General features: G+C 40.5%; 1 protein-coding gene across 3 annotated transcripts; it reads right to left on the reverse strand.

The window, feature by feature from the left end:
- Positions 1-1075: 1075 nt before the first annotated feature.
- tdrd3 (tudor domain containing 3) lies at positions 1076-16464 on the reverse strand. 3 transcript variants are annotated; one of them, XR_009672923.1, is made up of 14 exons: positions 16260-16464; positions 15420-15504; positions 10803-10868; positions 9987-10147; positions 8670-8811; positions 8443-8514; positions 5845-5994; positions 5325-5477; positions 4588-4765; positions 3848-3985; positions 2451-3406; positions 1962-2087; positions 1655-1822; positions 1076-1346 (listed from the first exon to the last, which is right to left on the reverse strand). XR_009672923.1 is itself a non-coding variant. In XM_061035538.1 (14 exons), the coding sequence occupies exons 1-13, from the start codon at positions 16295-16297 to the stop codon at positions 1672-1674; spliced, it is 2382 nt and encodes a 793-aa protein (XP_060891521.1). In that variant the 5' UTR covers positions 16298-16464; the 3' UTR covers positions 1076-1346; positions 1655-1671. The 3 variants fall into 3 exon arrangements, 2 of the variants coding, with proteins under 2 accessions (XP_060891521.1, XP_060891531.1); XM_061035538.1 differs by having other exon boundaries at positions 1655-1788; XM_061035548.1 differs by having other exon boundaries at positions 1655-1788; positions 3860-3985; positions 16260-16463.
- Between the last annotated feature and the right edge of the window lie 1166 nt (positions 16465-17630).

Genomic DNA, 17630 nt, shown 5'->3' on the forward strand with positions numbered 1-17630 from the left:
AATAAAGCCAACATAGTGAAAGCTTATTATTCCAAAATATTCAACTTATTCCTGAAGCCATGTTGTAATGAGAATTGAGTTGTCTTTCACACAACAGCTATACAAGGGTTTTCTACGGATCAGTTAACACTTCTCCAATAACAATTAACAAACTGAATACAAAAACATGTTCTCACATAATGACATTGAGTCTAGTGTGCGGGACCACAGGGCCTCTGCCTCATATTTGTCATGCCTGACATTTCCCAGGCCAGAGGGAAATATTCAATATGAAACAGGCTTCTTCCTCTACCAAAATAACAGTTTATCTGATTGAAAATCAATCTTTATGATTATCTTGCCAATGTGTCACAGTCAGCTCCAGAGAACACTTTCGAGAGCTTCACTTTCAGTTCCTCTCTAATGGATAGGTTTCCATATTACCAGCTGTTAATTATTCATCTCTGCTCGCTGGCGTCTCAGTTGGAAAATAAAGCAAATCCTTTGCACCAATGATACAGAATAGCTCTGTGACCTCTCTACTGAACCCTGCTACATTGTCCGTTTGTCTCCTGCTGCTGGTACGAGTGAAATTGGAGCCAAAGTGGACATTATTTCTTGATGTGTAAAACTTGTCTCTCGCACAGCAGTAGTCCATGAACGGCCAGCTCAGCGGTGTGTATGCAATGCTTCAAGAGCTGGGTACAGTCCCTTTTGTAAATGTGCAAAATGATATCTCTGCAATGTAATCGTCTCTATTACGGGGGGAGAGATTGTCTTACCCTTTGGTTTTGCTTCACAGAACACGACAAATGAGCTTAAGCTACCTGCTGTAGACTCCTGTGCCGGTGCCTATCTAAAAGAGGAGAAATGACGAAGCTATGCTACAAGACCAGAATGAGTAAAATAGGTAAAGCAGATCTTATAACATTGCCATGTCATGCATTTCAATTAAATCTACTTACCTAAGTGATAATTGAAATCTGAGGGATTTTTAGAACTACAGCCATGAGCTGTTCAATGAAACCAAGGATTCTGTTCCTTCTTTTGATTTCAAATTGTCCTGTTAACAATAAAAACACGTTAAAACAACAAATCCGCTACATACCATAATAACTGTTTATTTTTATGCATCCATTTAATAAATCTTCACAACATATACAGTAGATATGTTCTTAACAAAATCCACAGGTGGTCATGTCAGTTTTTTTTTTTTTTTCCGTTCAGTTTTGCATCATGTCCGAGCCCTTTGAAACGTCATGTTATGTCCTGACAAATTGGACGCGTAGAAATTCAGGAAGCACTCTGGATTGTTGCAGAAAGTGATGAAAGCTCTGTCATGGGGAGGAGGAGGAGGGCCAAGCACACTGATGGATGGAGAAAAACAGAAAAATAAAATTAACAACTGTTGTTATAGACTTCGTGATTATTTTTAAGACATTCAGCCAATTGGAGCTTAAAAATATTGATTTAAAATTGATTCCTGCATAAAACAGAGATTGTTTGGGCCAGTTGTAGAGAGATTCAATTATGTATAATCTTCAGGAAAAACATGCAAGAGACTCACACACAGTGACACTTTCGTTGAAAATAGGAACATTGCTCAAACACTGTAGCAACATGGATGTTTTCTGATGATTTATTATTGGTGAGAAATGATAACTACCATATATACCTGTAAACACAGACACATCAATCCCGTGCCCTGGGAGGCTGGTAATACTGCTGTGTTGGTCTTGTGCGTCTTGGCTGTCCGTCTCCCCCACGACGAAACTCTAATGAACTGTCGTAGTAACCGTCATCTTCCTCCTGCCATTGTACATTTGATATGGTTGTGATGTTACTGTGGGTAATCAGATTAGATGTCATTCATATTTCATCACCTTCCTCAACCCACTTTATGACAGTTCAACAAGTAACTTCCACAAAGTATCAACAATGTACTGTGATGCAAAGGAGAATGACTCAAATATTTTTCTTACCAAAAAATCAGCGGGAATAGGTTTGATGTTATGCAGCAGGACTTCTTCACAGTTTCCATAATCACTGAAAACAACCACAGCCGTGGAGCCTGATGAATGCACAGCATCTATTCTGGCGTGGTAGAACTTCAGGGCGACGCACACACAAACACAAAGAAACAAATGGAAATTTCATTATCTGAATACAAACATTTTCATATGTCAGATCAAGACAACTAATTATAACAAGGCAAACATATCTAACACTCTGTCGACACTATGACAGAGATAATAAGTCAATATCGCTATTAATTTGTTGATACTAATCATGCTAACTGTAAAATAAGCTGGGACACAAAGAAATAACAATCGACATTTCCATAATCACACAGGCTGTGTCAGAATAATCACAGGAACAGATTTAGTTATTTTCAAATGTCATAACTGATTGGTTTATTTTTTCTGGCAATAATCAGCTTCTGCTGCGTCAACAATCCAGGGGTGACATACCTTGCTGTCTTCCCAGTACAGTGCCAGGCACTGGTCTCCAGGTTTCCAAGCCCTTTCCACAAAGTGACTCTTCTCTGGCCCCCGAGGACCTTGGCCCCTGCCCTGTCCTGCCCTCCTTTTAGATCCCGGGTTATTAGAGGTGTTTTTCTTTGGAGGCTGCTCCCTGTTGGGGGGGCAAGATGAATTTGCTGGCTTGATAGGTCCAGTTCTTTTGTGTTCCACATCTCCATTTTGGAAAAGAGTAGGATCCCCCATCATGATTCGAGAATCCTGTGATAACCCCTCTTGGGACGTTCCCGAGCTTCCTCCCCTAAAGTTAAAGTCTGCCGGTCCACTATCCCTTTGTCGGTCAAAGTGGCCTGAGTTTGGCCGCTCAGTTTTCCCCATCCTCCTGCTGTTGTTGGGTTCTTCAATTCTGTCCGTACGTTTATTATTTCCTCTTCCATCTAGTTCACTGCCTGCAGAATTACTAAGTTTAGATGTGGGTGCATTATCTTTTGGCCCTCTCCTATGGGACTGTCCAGGAATGTTCCCCCCACCACCACCATCTCCATTTCTGGATCGTTGGTGGTAAGATCCACTTGGATCCATCTGCTGCTGAGGTTCTTTTGAACGTGTGAAAGTAGTCGGGAAGGATGAGGGAAAATTCTGCTCATCACGCATCTCTCTCCTGTCAGTGTGGGATCTGTCTGGTGCGCCTCGCGACCATCTCTCCTGGCCCTTCCAATGCTGGCCTTGAGCTGAAGTTTGGGAGGTTGTACAGTTGGAAAGAGGCTCCTGGCCAGGTTTGGGGAAATCAGTGTCCCTGTGAAAGCGAGGTGGTCTGTCGTTCCTTTGTTGCCTATGCTCATTATGAGATGAGTACTTAGTGTGAGATGCGTCTTTGGAGTGATACTCTGAGTTGGAGAAGTTGGCTTTGCTCTCATTATGCCGCTGAGGAGCCTGGCTCTTTGGCTCTGAGAAAACAAAGTGGAAAGGATCATGAGATGTTGGCAAAACAATTATGGGTGACTTTAAACACTGCATATTTTTCTGAGATCATCAAAGAAACCACCAAACCATTTCATTGTCGGTCAAACAAAATCAAAAATCGTCTAAAACATCTGCCCTCTTTCAACTTTAACCCAGTGCTGCAATGGTTTTGACACTAGAGCTCTTTTTAGACGTTTGGAAAACACGTTACTCCCCTAATGCACATAGCAAGTCAGCCATCTGTTTTTATCCAACCATGACACTTCCCATGTCAAAGTACATCTCCTAACACACTTCTCACCAAAGAACTGGCACGAGAAAGCATACAATCACCATCTTGTAAATCAATTTGGAATGTGTGTTCTTAAATCTAAAAAGTAAAAAGTTAGAGAACATTTGGTATGTTTTTAGGATGAAATCCATACCAGGACACTGACCATCGATGGAGAAAACTCCCATCTTGGATTCCAGAAAGTCAAACAGAGTACTTGGTCCGGATGGCCTTCCTCCTGCTCCCTCCTCCTCGTCTTCATTTCTGGACCTGCCTCTTCCCCGTCCTCTGGCTGATGGAAACAGTGAGATGAGACTGAAGTTGACCCAATTAAGAACATTTTGATCCAAAAAAAACCCATCTGAACCAGAAATGTAACCTTTGCTTGACAGGGGAAGTAATACAGGAGCTCATATATACTCCATAAAAATGACTTGAACTTAAGTTAATGCTCTGTAGCTGACTTAGATGGTGCATGTATGCAGCAACATTAAATACTTTTAAAAATGTCCTGCTCCTGCTGTAACAGCAGTAACAATATCTTACACATGAGCATTAGGTATTTCAGAATGATGGAACACATTTAAAGTTACTGCAGGTGGATTTTTCAGTACTGAAATAAACACAAAATAATGACTGCAGGTAAGATACATCAGTATCCATCTGCAAACTAAAGGTATGCTTGGAAAAATAGCCAGCAGTAGAGTCTGTATACAATTTGCGGCAAATTGAATAAAACAAGCTAAACCGCCACTGCGGACCTTTACTTGGCTTGTGGCAATTCTTACTCTCCCAATCTCAATCTTACTCTATCAAAACAAATGAGGTGTCAGGCTGTGGGGCGTTCTATCAAGCAGCAGTTTTGTTTCTGTGTTTGAGTGAGTGTGTATGAACCTCTGGGTGGAGGCCTGTTGGATTCAGCTACCACAGGACCAGGTCTGCTGCCCGAAGATCCAGTCAGCAGGCAGTTTAGTGCTACTTCAAGGTTGTTGTTATTATCCATCAAAGCCTGCCGGGCGGCCTCTCTGTTAAAGCCCATCTCCATGATGTCTCTCAGAGCACGTTCATCCACCTACATACGGGAAAAAACGAGATGGTATGGAGAAGGTATCTGGTTGAGAGGAGTAAGGTATGGTGTGACAGAAAAGATAAACTGGATGGGAAATGGGGAGAAAGAAAAGAGGAACTCCTCCCCTTTTAAGTGGGCTGGACATGGGCAACACTTTTGAGTTTTGCTTTAGGTTGGATTAATCTGGATTCAAGTTTCAAACCATCATTAACATATTCCCAAGCCAACACTATAATATCCTGTTCCATCCAATTAATGTGCTCAGCCAAACGCTGGCCCAGTTCTGCTGGAAACTGGTTTGTCACTACATAAAAGCTAGACAAATGAACAGCCACTTGATTGGAAAACCTGACCAAGCCTCAAATTCATTTAGATTTCTACAATATCATAATCAATGCCTCATGCAGTCCATGAGCCATGAAATAAGACTCTAATCCAGACCAAAGAAAGAACGCAGAACAAGCTCCAGCCTTTAAATTGCTTTGTTACAGCGAATGGAGGCTTCAGTAATGAGAGGTCTGAGTCAGAACCAACTCAGTTGGGACCAAGTTCGTCTACTCACCAGCTCTCGATAGTTTCCATCTTGTCTGCTGTCCGTTCGTTCCACCCTGTCTTCTCGTCTCCTCTGCTGGTACGAGTCTCGGTTTCGGAAGGAGGAAGCAGCGCTGGATAAATTACTCCCTGCATTTCCTCCACCACCAAACGCGCGGGGACCCTAACAGGCAAAGAAATTGATGATCAATAGAGCTGCACAGCTGGACAAAACAAATCCAACACACCAAAGACAATGTTGTAGTAGGCAATGTTAAAATATGATATTTGAAGACTTACTTTAACATTAAAGGCAATAAAGGTCACGAATGTCGATAAGAACCCTTTATGTTTAAATGCGGGAAAATTTAACCATTTACACATAAATCGCAATCATTAGGAGAAACAACAAAACTAGTATATACGGCTAAAGAAGTGCTCCTGAAAGCCAAATGTCGAGCTCCTCAGCTCTAAAAAAAAATAATTAAGTACCCTGTTTAATTAAATACCCCATTAATGACGATACATACCCATAAAGAAGATGTACATACCTCCTTGTTCTTGGCCACCTCAGCGATAGCTGCAGTCCGCTGCTTCTCAAAGTCATCATTCTCCTCAGTACTTTTGATCACATTCTGAGTCTGCAGGGTCTTCCTCTGGTCTAGTTCTCTGCTGTCTACTTCATCCCTCCTTGCACACTTCTACAGGGAGCAAATTGAGAGAGAATATATTATCAAAGATCCTCATCAATCATGTATAGCTCCTTAAGAAAAGAATCAATGCACCTGACAGTCTCCACATTTTTGGGGGGAATTATATGAGATCCAGACTGAAGTAACCTGCAGTGTTTGAGTTAAAACTCTAAGTTTTTGTTGAAGCACCCAAAAGTAACACAAATCCCATAGCTGCCTCCAAGCTCATTCTTATTTGAGAAATGAAAACACAGAGTAGAGACCCGGGAGGAAGGAGATGGAAACCGAGCACATTCTGTAGCTGCATCAAGACTATCGGAAGTAAGAGGAGATATCAGCTACTGGCTAGATTGTTGACCTATGCTTACATGTACGGTATGTTCTAGCTAAGTAAGTTGTAGGCAGTCTGACTATAAATCCAAAGAAGACATATCTTCAGAGAAAGAAAGTCGATGGCTAAAATAGTTGCAACAATAAAGACAATTTGCCAAGTTTTGAGGCACTGCAACAACCTGCGCAAGCTGCACTAACACTGTTTGACATTGACCTAGATCTAGATTTCTTTGCCTGTCTGTGTAGTCATTGGTGCTCAACACAGAGCACATGGTGCACAGGGCAGTGAGGTTCAAACAGGTTCTTTAAGGCATCGCAGAGATATGCAATGTCTTATGCTTGCAGAGAGATTAAAAGTGTTTGTTTCAAGCATAATGTTGTGTATCTGATTATGTGTACAAGTATAGTATTAAGCACTCAATATTCTTGATCAGTTTATCAAACAATGCCCAGCTAATAGATGCATAAAAAAGGTTTATTTGAATTTAGTGGAAATTCTTCTGCATTTATACAAAATTTACATGATTAGTTCTGAATGTCACTGTTCCCACAGCTGTTTTGTACTGTATGAAAAGCTTCCTCTAGTTCATTAAACACTTGCAGCCATCTGACAGCAGCAGGATAGATAAGTTGATCTGCAGCCTCCGCTTTGAGAAGTGCCGAGCCAGAGCCCAATGCCATCATGCGTGACTGTCTGATATATACTTCAAATTTTGAAAAATAATTTAATTCTTCTCTTTTAATCTTGAAATAAATTATGTTTTTTAGACAACTGTATCCAATCATAAGATCATTGACATTGTTAGATACTATACATTGATGCAGTCATAGTAAAGGCTTTACTATATCTTTGTACATTAGCCAGGCTAACCCAGGCATTAGCACATGGCTAATTGTTTCTGGAGGATGAAAGCAGATACAACCAAATATATCTGCATGCCCAGGAGTTAATTGGCAATTGATGTAAAAAATGATGACACTCACGCTTGAATGCTATATTCTTTAATTGCTGTGAAGTGTAGCACCTCAGAACATGTTACTTGTGAAAATGTTGAAGACTCAACGCATGTGGCAAATAGTTCTGAGATGTAAATGAGCACAATTTTTCAGGTGAAACACATATCACAATGTGGCCTAGTGAAAACCTACTGAACCTACGCATTTCCATTTTAAAACTCTCCAGTGAAGCGTGGTGGTGACCGCTTCATACTGTGAGAACGCCTCTGAGAAGCGAAAGTGCAGCCACAGATTAGAAGATAATTTTTCCTCAGAGTGCACATTACATTGGAACAGGATTAAGTTTATATATAACAACTAGAATAAGACATTGGAGGTGCTGCAGTGACCCTGCACTAACAGGAAATCTAGAGAATGCTGAATGATAAATCCCAAGTGCTTCTCATCCAAATTTACAAAGCCTGATCAGATCTGGAATGAAGAGTGGGTGAAAATCCCACAATCCCTGTGTCAAGCTGATACAGCTGTATCCCAGGCTGAAGCTATGATCCTTATAAGGGAGGACTGACTCCGGCTCAGTGGTTTTAAAATGAGACATGTCTGAATATAATTCCCTCAAGACGTGATCTGCATTAGGTAATATTAAAGTAAAAAAAACAAACAAAAAAAAACGGCACCTCTGTAACGGCAGTGAAGGTTTGCAGAATTGTCTTAATGGTATTTTCTTTACTGCAAATCACCATTGTGCCTTTATTTGAATACAAATGCAACACTAGCCCTGTGTGCATGTTTAGAAGGGAACAACTGTCATTGTTTTTTGAAATATGTAGGTAGGAAAACAAAAGCACATTCAAAATTCAGTTATGCATTTTAAAGATTTATGAAGACTCTGATTAGTTAAAAAAAAAGATCAGCGCACACAACACCAAAGAAAATGGACATCAAGGCCAACTCCTGCAGCCAGGCCTGCATCTGGCCCCTCAAATCCAATTGAGTTTGTTATTACTTTAAAGGCACTTCTGATCTCTTTTAAATAAATGCTTTAAACGTGCATCTGCAGATTGTGTTATTTTGCATTAGTTAAATATTTCATATTTTTGTTTCAGTGTTACAGATTCCATCTCTTAAAATATATTTTTTCACTAGTCTAATTAATTTCATCCTCACCTGACCGAATGGCACAAAGGGAGGAGGTCCACCTTCTGCTCCAATGTTACTCCTGCTGTGTTTGGCCAGACTCTGCAGGTTGAACAGTAAAAGGCGATTATTCTTAACAACTAAGGAAAAATACAATCCTAGGGAGAGTAATGCCATACTGACAGATTTAAAATGATCACTGACGTATGATTTAAACAGAAAAAGTAGCTGAGTCATCATTATAAATTCAACCTCACCCTTTGTAGTTCCCATTTCTCCACCATGTGATCAACCTCTCCTCCAAGGACAGAGATTTTTGAGTCATCGAGCAGCAAAAGACCATTTTTAACCTGGACTGTACCAAGGAGCTTTACCTTCGTTCCAGGGGGAGTATTGAGACTGAAATACAAAAACAAAAAAAACGTTTACATGAAAGAATGCTTTATTTATTAAATGGTTAACCAGCAAATTCAGTTTAAATACATTTAAAGGTTTAAGATATTATATCTACTTTTCCCTGCACCCAATTGCCTGACTGATACCACTTTATAAATGACGTGGAGCAGTGCCAGGGGAGGGGTGGCGAGGCTAGGAGAGACTATCAATAATCCCAGCTGCTCACCCGTCCTCATGGTAAATTAAAAGCCCCTCTATCTCATCAGGCCTGATAAGGCCTCTGCCTCTCTCATTAAAAAGCACTGGGACTTAGAGGGATTTCCAGCTACTGATGCCGGATGCCAAAGCAACAATTAGGGATTTCACTCCAAACCTCTGGGATGGATGCTGTTCTCATGATAGTGGCCGGCACAGAATGAGGCACTGTCTATCCTTGATTCAATCACATACACAAAATCCTACATACACACTATTCACCCTCTGATTTATGTTGCTCATAAAGCTTAATTGTCATCGCTCTGTATCACTTCCTCACACACTGAACAGTCCTGTAATCCATCCCATTCCCTTTGACACTTACTTATGGCCTCACGCACACTAAAGCGGACACTTTCATAAGACACACTAACCTCCGCTGTTGGTGGCCACTGTGTGTGTGTGTGTGTGTGTGTGTGTGTGTGTGTGTGTGTGTGTGTGTGTGTGTGTGTGTGTGTGTGTGTGTGTGGCTCATAAAGAGGGGATTTGTTCTGTTTTCTCCTCCCTCCCATCAGGAAGTCAAGGCCCACATTCTGGCCACTCCACCTGTACAGACTTGCTAGTCACCATGGCAGCCGTCACCAAGGCCACTGTTGCTGGGATGGAGATGTAATTAAGGCTGGATATTGTTAGATTGCTGCCGCCACATGGAAAATGCAGATAGAGGGAAAACGGAGACATGTGCTGAAGTGAGAGTGTTTACAAAGGGATGAAGGAGAACGAGTGTGTGCAGAATTATACACATTTGCTTTGACTAAACGAGGATCTAGTTCAATGAGATCCTTCTTTTGACTGTGTAGCTGCTCGAAATGCACATTTTACAAGAATCTATTTTTGAAAAGAATACAATAAAGAAAAATATATCTCTTTATTTGCCATGAAGCCAACATCTTTCTGAAGTCACCAAAACTGTCATATGGTACCTGATCTTGGACAGGTGTTTAAACTCCAATCCAACACAGGTGGTATGTCCATCTGTCATTTGAAGTCGCAGCATTCGCGGCGCACCCTGGGACTCCTCATGGTCTTTAGATGCAGAGATGTTCCTCACCTTCTGCACCTGGAGAACACATGGTCCTTCCAACTGGCCATGTTTGAGACAGCAGAACAATTTAGAGGCAAATCAGCAGCATGTGGGGGAGGATTTACAAAAGCATATACAAGCAAGAACTGGGGGTATACGAGTATATATGGATGGCTTGGCAATGCAATGCAAGTTTATTTAAATAGCACATTTCAGCAACAAGGCAATTTAAAGCGCTACAAAAGCATAATGAAAAAAAATACCATTTTACTATAACTCAGTATCCACAGGTGTATTTATACCAACACACTGCTTCATTATTTCCATTCTTAGATTTGCAGCAACCATTCAATGTTAGACCATACTATAAACTGTATGAGGCTGAGTGTCAAAGTGACCATGATGACAGGAGTGTTCCTCTTTTTCTTAAGAGATGGTTCAGAGAGGGTTTAATATCTCTGTATTACATGTTTTATCTTTTTGACAATACTTTGCACATTTTTTGTTTCTACAGTAGATTCACAGGAGAAGCAGCAGTTTTTTATGCATCTTCATTGTTGGTGCATTAGGGCCATCTAGTGGCACACATGAAACCTGCAATAGGGCCTGTACTGACTTTGAGCTCAAGAGAACATTGATCATAACATATCATTTCAAACTAAGTTTGATAAATGTAGGATTAAATTAGCTGTTTAAGAATTTCACTGGCACTCACATTCTCAGTCCTTCCACTATTGATATCAGGTGGTAGATATTTCCTCCCAATAGGCCTGAGGTCACTCTGCAATAAAGAATACATATTAATAGGAAATAATGTGCAAGTACAAATAAAATGAATTACTAAAAGTATGGTAAAACTCATAATTTAATTAATTAAAATGTAACACATTTATACATACTAAATCAACTGTATCCCCTTTTTTCGTAATTACATTATGTATTAAAATGTATTTGAGGGGGTGTCGGGGAGCAGCGACATGTGAGGATGTAGTTTTGTGAGCTCTGCTTGGAAAGGACATGTATTAACAAATTTTGCTCTCCCTGCCCGTTTTCCTGGAGCAAGATTGTGTCTCAAATATCTAAGTTTCTATATTTAATCGTTTTTTGGTCTGGGTGAAAGTTTAAGCCGTCTAAAATGCCGAAGTATCAAAAGCCGAAGGCAGGCCCTGATGCCGCGGACCTGCCAGACGTGGATCCACCTGGAGGAGCGACACCACTGTCGGATGCCGACACAATCATGGCCGCCTTAAAACAGACGGAGCAGTGTGTGCTAACCAAGATCGACTCCTCCGTGATGGCGGCTACAGGTGAACTACACAAAAAAAATTACAATCTGACAGCTGACTTGAGGTCTGAAATCTCAAACGTGCACACAGAATTTAGGAAAGTAATTGAAGATGTGCGGAAGGAAAACGCATCGTTTGTAACACGTTTTGAGGATCTTGAGGAGGGAGCTAACTGCTAACCGGGTCGTGGAGCTTGAGGCTAAAGTTACCACCTTTTGGCACAGATAAACTGCTTAGTGGATAAAACCGACGACTTGGGAGTCCCGACAACGAAGAGATAACTGCATACTACTCGGAGTGGAGGAAGGATTTGGAAATATATGACCGGAGAAGGCCATTGCTCAGCTGCTACAGGAGACACTTAGCCTTGACCCCGACACTTGACCGGGCGCACAGGAGTTTACAGCAGAGACCAAAATGCTCCGAGACCCATAATTATTAAATTTCACTACTTTCAGGAGAAAGTAGACATTCTCCGGGAAGGCTATGAGGTCGGGACCGATCTCCCACAACGGCAAGCGCTTCCACATCTACCCGGATTACTTGGCGTCAGTCAGGAAAAAGAGAGCGGCCTTCACCGAAGTTCGGGGATTACTTCGCCGATGTCAACGTGTGAAATACGGTCTCTTATATCCAGCCACACTCAAGATCACGACCTCAGCTGGCGAGCAAACATCTTTTGAAGACCCGACCAAGGCCAAGCAGTACATTGAGGCCAAGCTGCACCAGCGGGAGACGGAGGGAGAGTGAAAAATCATCATTTGTGGCCATTACAGGTACTGTTGATGCTTCATGTTTATGTTGAAGCTCATGGCTCAGGCTGGCGAAATGCTTAACTACTTACCACACTACAGTTGGCTGCATCTTGTGTTTGGACTATGGGCTCATTCCAGTAAGAAGGACTCAGTAACAACAAGACAATTTCTCGTGGTCTAAACTCTGAACAGCCACTAGCCTATTGGCAATGCTACACTTTAAACTAAATGGCGATTTATCTGTGTTGTAGCCTTCACTAAGCCATCTTTTTTCTTTTATAATCACTATTGTTTATATATCGCGGGTAAGATTTTTTATTTATTTATTTATTTTATATTTTAGTGGTTATATCAATCCTCTTAATGTAGATTTAAGAGCCTGTGGTCATTAAAGTGCCTATATACATGTTGTAATGACGGTGCTAGGTGGGCCCTGTTCCATTTTGTTCTGCCCATGCACAGTTCATGTGAGAGTTTAGGTTAGCCTTGATGTGTTATATGCTTAGGAGAGTGATGAGTGCGTTTAAGGCAGTCTCAGGGGTACAGAAGACCAGCGTTGGGATCCAGGACGGTAAAAGTTTCTTTCTTGTTTGCTTATCTGTTTTTGTTTGTTTTTTGTCTTGCTGTTTTGCTTTTATTACATGTTTTAACCCAATCATACACACATTTGTGCAGGCTTTGCTATTGTGTTATACCAGTTCATATACTCATTTGTGGAACTATGGCTCTCGATAGCGTAGATAAGCATAATGCAATTTCTTTCATCAGCTGGAATGTCAAAGGCCTGAACAACATGGTCAAGCGAAGCAAAGTCTTTAGCCATTTGAAGTCACTAAAGCCTGATGTCACATTCCTACAGGAGATGCATCTAAATATCAACTCTCAAAAGAGGCTAAGATGTAAGTGGACTGGGCAAGTATATCACTCTCGTTTTGATTACAAAACCAGGGGAACGGCAATTTTGATAAGAAAGGGGATTCCTTTTGAACTTTCTGAAATTATATCTGATCGCAATGGTAGATATGTTGTTGCAGTTGGCAGACTCTTTAATACATCATTAATACTGGCTAACATTTACGGACCAAATTGGGACGACTCACAGTTCTATTTCCAATCCTCCCTGATCTTAATTCCCATAAATTGGTGTTAGGTGGGGAGATAGGTCGAACCCGAGACCAAACAGTACTTTATCAACATCTGCAGTGGCCATTAACTCCTTCCTTCGCTCTCACGGCCTATCAGATCTGTGGCGGGCAAAAAAAAATCCTACTGTGAAACTATTCTCTTTCCCCCCCCCCACCTGTGTCCACCATAGCTATTCTAGGATTGACTATTTCGTAGTAGATGACCAGTTGCTTTCCCTGATACCCAGTAGTCGATACCATAGCATAGTGCTATCAGATCATGGCCCAGTACAAATGAACTTGATATTTCCTAGTAATATAACGCCCCAGTGCACCTGGCGCCTAGACCCCCACTTGCTTTTGTGCATACACTTTAAAATGTATCTTAATGACCAGATTGACTTCTTCCTTGAAATTAATGACACTCCGGACATCTCAAGGAGTATTCTGTGGGAATCTCTGAAAGCATACATCAGGGGACAAGTTATTTCTTATGTTGCGCAAAGGAATACTTTTTTATTTTATTACTGGGCTTCTAATATGCTAAAATTACATATTGGATTACCATGTTTGCGGATAAGGATGGCCCTATTTGGGCTCATATGGAGTTACAATCTACTCTCCCAGCCTTCCCAATCTCTTTCTTAACTGCCCCCCTCCCATTAAGTGTAAGAGCAAAGGATTTGAGTGTGAATGTCGTGGGTTCAAAGCACAATTAGGATTTGGGGACAGTTTAGAAAATATTTTAACCTCAACAATACATGTGGCTTCTCCCCAATAATGTCTCATCATCTTTTTGCACCATCTCAATTGGATCTGGCTTTTGCAGTCTGGAGTAGGAGCGGACTGGTCTTTTTTCAAGATCTGTTTAATGATGACAGCTTTGCATCATTTACTTTTCTGTGCAAGGACCACAATCTTTCATATTCACACTATTTTAGATACCTTCAAGCTCAGAGTTTTGCCTCTAAACACTTCCCAGGATATCCATGCCCACCCCCTAAATACCTAGCTTACTCAGTTATTTTTATGATTGTATGGCCAATGTTTTGTTTTTTGGTTGTTTCTTATTGTTGTATTTATTGTTATTGTCTATCTAATTCTGTTTTGTCTCTGTGGCAACAACATATATATTGCTATTAATAAGAGGATCAATATCTAGATGCATATTGTTCTATATATGAGTGCTTACGTGCGTGTTAATACACCCTTGATGTATTTATGCCTTGTTGTCTAAAGGTTTGTGTATTTATGTGGGGACGCCACCTGGAGGGGGTGGGGGGTGGGATACGGGTTAACAATTTCTTGCTGTGAATGTTTATCTGACTGTGATGTAACAATATGTAAAATTGAAAATAAAGTTGTTAAAAAAAAAGATGTATTTGAAACATCTACCCATTGTCACCCATTATTTTTGCAATACTGAGGACAGCCGAAATTCTTCAAATATATTGCTTTTATTTTCCTGGTCAACTTTCTGTAAACATGATTGCAATACAAATATTTCTAAATGTTGCATCAAGCTTTTCAACAGGCTCTAGCAGGCAGGATTATTGCTGCTGTATTGTATATTTGTCATGCCAGGTTGACAGCAATGAGTCAAAGAGCAGCCTGCGACATTCGACAGCATCTCCAGGCAAACAAGTTCATGAAAAAGGCTTTTGATGTAAATGCAAACACTGGATATTCTGGACTTATCTTCTACTATGGGTCAGATAAGCAGTTTCATAATCTTATATTCAAACCTATTGAAAACAGTTTTATATCCCACCTCTGTTCTTCTTTTTATGTTTTACCTTAAATTGTTTCCTAATAACGTCCACGATTATTTATTATTTCATTAGCCTATCACAGCAGCCCACCATGCTTAGGATATGAATAGATCATATTACTAGCGAACAATAGACTAGTGTTTGCAAGATCATCAAAGAGAGAATAGTTGAATGTGAAAGTGAAAGATAATCTCCTACAAAGAGCAACTGTAGACGGGCAGAGCTATTGCTGGGTCTGCCAACAGCAGGGTCAATCTTTCAGATAAATTAATCATCAACATACTCTTTAATACTCCTTCAATTATTAATAAAATTACACTTTAAAACACCTAGGAAATAATTCATATACAGTAAATGACACAGCACTGTATAACCAGTTACAGATTCAAACTTACATTGAGTGCAATACGAATGATGTCACTGTGTGTTACTTTCTCTGCAGATCCTTTCAGTTCTGCTATGCCTTCATCAGTGAGGTACCTGGGGAATGAAAGACAACATGAAGAGGTTTCAAGAGGGAAAGCCAAACTACATTGATGTGAAGGCAGTTACCACTTCAGCAGACAATCAGAAGCATTGCCTATTAAAACGGAATAGTGTTATTGGTGATTTGTTTTCAGGTAGGATGCAGCATCGTGGTGCTAAATAAGAGCGTCAGCATCATGTGCCACGAACAAGTAAACCTCAGAAGCATAGTTTACTTGGTTAGAAGCCCAGTTACTCTAAGTGTAATCCGCTATTACTGACTAAGTAGTGTTATCAGCCTCGGAGAAACACTGTAACACTGCAATGAGGAAATCTAATTTACAAAAGAGCAAATCAGGACAGCAATACGTGTTGATCAGCTGACGTTTTAGCACTATCATTTACACTGTATGGCAACATTAATGCATGATGTTGGGTTGATCTTCTCCTCAAAGCGTAGCGTCAACATTAAGTCAGCGTAACCAACGCGTAATGTTAATACAATGCTAAGTGTAACAGCTAGCTAACCTTTTCTGTTTTACTCTCACTGCTACCTCTGAGTTCAGTTAGCGTTAATTTAACTTCACCCAAACGAATATTGTTGCCATAATGTACATAATTTTATAACAACGTGTGCTAGGACAAACTTTATACTCTCACACAACTTTAATTAGAGGATATTGCTAATGTGGCTAGTTTTGTGAGCTAACCCCTATCTGTCACCTCAGTGTGTTAGCTGGCTAACTGGGGTTAGCTACCGTGCTACCTACCAGCCCTCTTTGGTCAGGGACTCTGCCAAATCGGTCATCTTCGTCCAAAAAGGGAGCTGTGTAAGTAGCGATACCAGTTGGTTTTAACGTGAGCACATATAAATAACGACTATCTTATTAGGCAAAGCATTATTCTTCTCCTAACGATGATCAAGCTTCGCTAACGTGAGTATTGAACGACTCTACGTCACTACGTCACCGATCGTGACGCGTTCTACTAGTATGGAGTACCGTGAGGGCACAAAATAGCCTTTAAAAAAATGTATTTCGCACATGCTCCCTCTTTGAAAATCGTAGCTAACCGGTAGATGGATATTGCACGGGAATGGTTGTCGGAGATAACGTACCACTTCTTCTTGATTGAATGAGTGTATGAATTCATAGAACATAAAAAATAGCACACTATTTTAATACCCTCAGGTTAAAGAGCGCCTCTGATTTGTGTGTTATAGAAGTCAGGTAAAAGGCCTAAAATGGTAGGCTAATGGTCTAAACATGGTCACAATTCACCCGATATGTGTTATGGCAGGGGTGGGCAACTGGCGGCCCCCATCAACCCTCAACGTGGCCCTCAGGTCAATTTTTACATATCAATGAATTGGAAACATGAAGAAAACATGACAAAATCTGCCATTAAATCATGAAAACCAGAAATATGTCCATAATAATATTTGATCACTGGTATATGCTGAGTTAAATTTGAAACATAATTGACTGTAATCGTTTTTTGTATGCTACAATTTGGCCCTCTGGCAGTGAGAATTAAATGAATGTGGCCCTTGCTGTGAATGAAGTTGCCCATCCCTGTGTTATGGCAATTAGCCTAAAACATAAATGTTTAATGTTTTATCAATGCACATTGCACAAAAATCAAATCACATGGTCAGATCCTCTTCTATGTCTGAATGGAGTTTAAACCGTGCGTAAATATCTACAGTCTATGGTAAATATGCATGTGATTTGAGTTACTAATCTGATTTACCAGATATTGTTATTTTCTCTCCATGCTATGCAGTGGTAGGCTACTAAGATGCTGTGGAAGTTGCTGATTTTTTTCTGCTAACAATCTCCCCGCTGTTATGAATTTGATGAGTTCAAGACTAAATCATACAGTTAATGTGTATAGCCATAAATAATGGGATGGGGTGTCGTGCATTGTAATGGCGGGTGTAGCAATGCAGAGTCAAGTTGGGCCATTTAACTTTAAAACAATGGTGGTCCTTGCCTCTATAGTTAGGAGCAATGGATTCAGGTTTTAAATCCAGATCTGTCTCTTCACTGATTCGTTCAGAGTGGCTTTCTGTTCTGAATGCTATTAATGGACCTCAATACTATACTGTAACTTTATATGATTTGTGATGGATATAATTT

The sequence above is a fragment of the Labrus mixtus genome, chromosome 1, assembly GCF_963584025.1.
Source record: "Labrus mixtus chromosome 1, fLabMix1.1, whole genome shotgun sequence".
Lineage (NCBI taxonomy): Eukaryota > Metazoa > Chordata > Actinopteri > Labriformes > Labridae > Labrus > Labrus mixtus.

Bases quoted from the DNA above. Each gene is read 5' to 3' on its own strand.
- tdrd3 (XM_061035538.1), bottom strand. From the start codon at position 16,297: ATGACCGATTTGGCAGAGTCCCTGACCAAAGAGGGCTG. The intron at 10,148-10,802 runs GTGAGTGCCAGT...AAACATGGCCAG, and splicing joins ATAGTGGAAGGACTGAGAAT to TTGGAAGGACCATGTGTTCT. The intron at 4,766-5,324 runs GTGAGTAGACGA...TCCCGTATGTAG, and splicing joins ATGGAAACTATCGAGAGCTG to GTGGATGAACGTGCTCTGAG.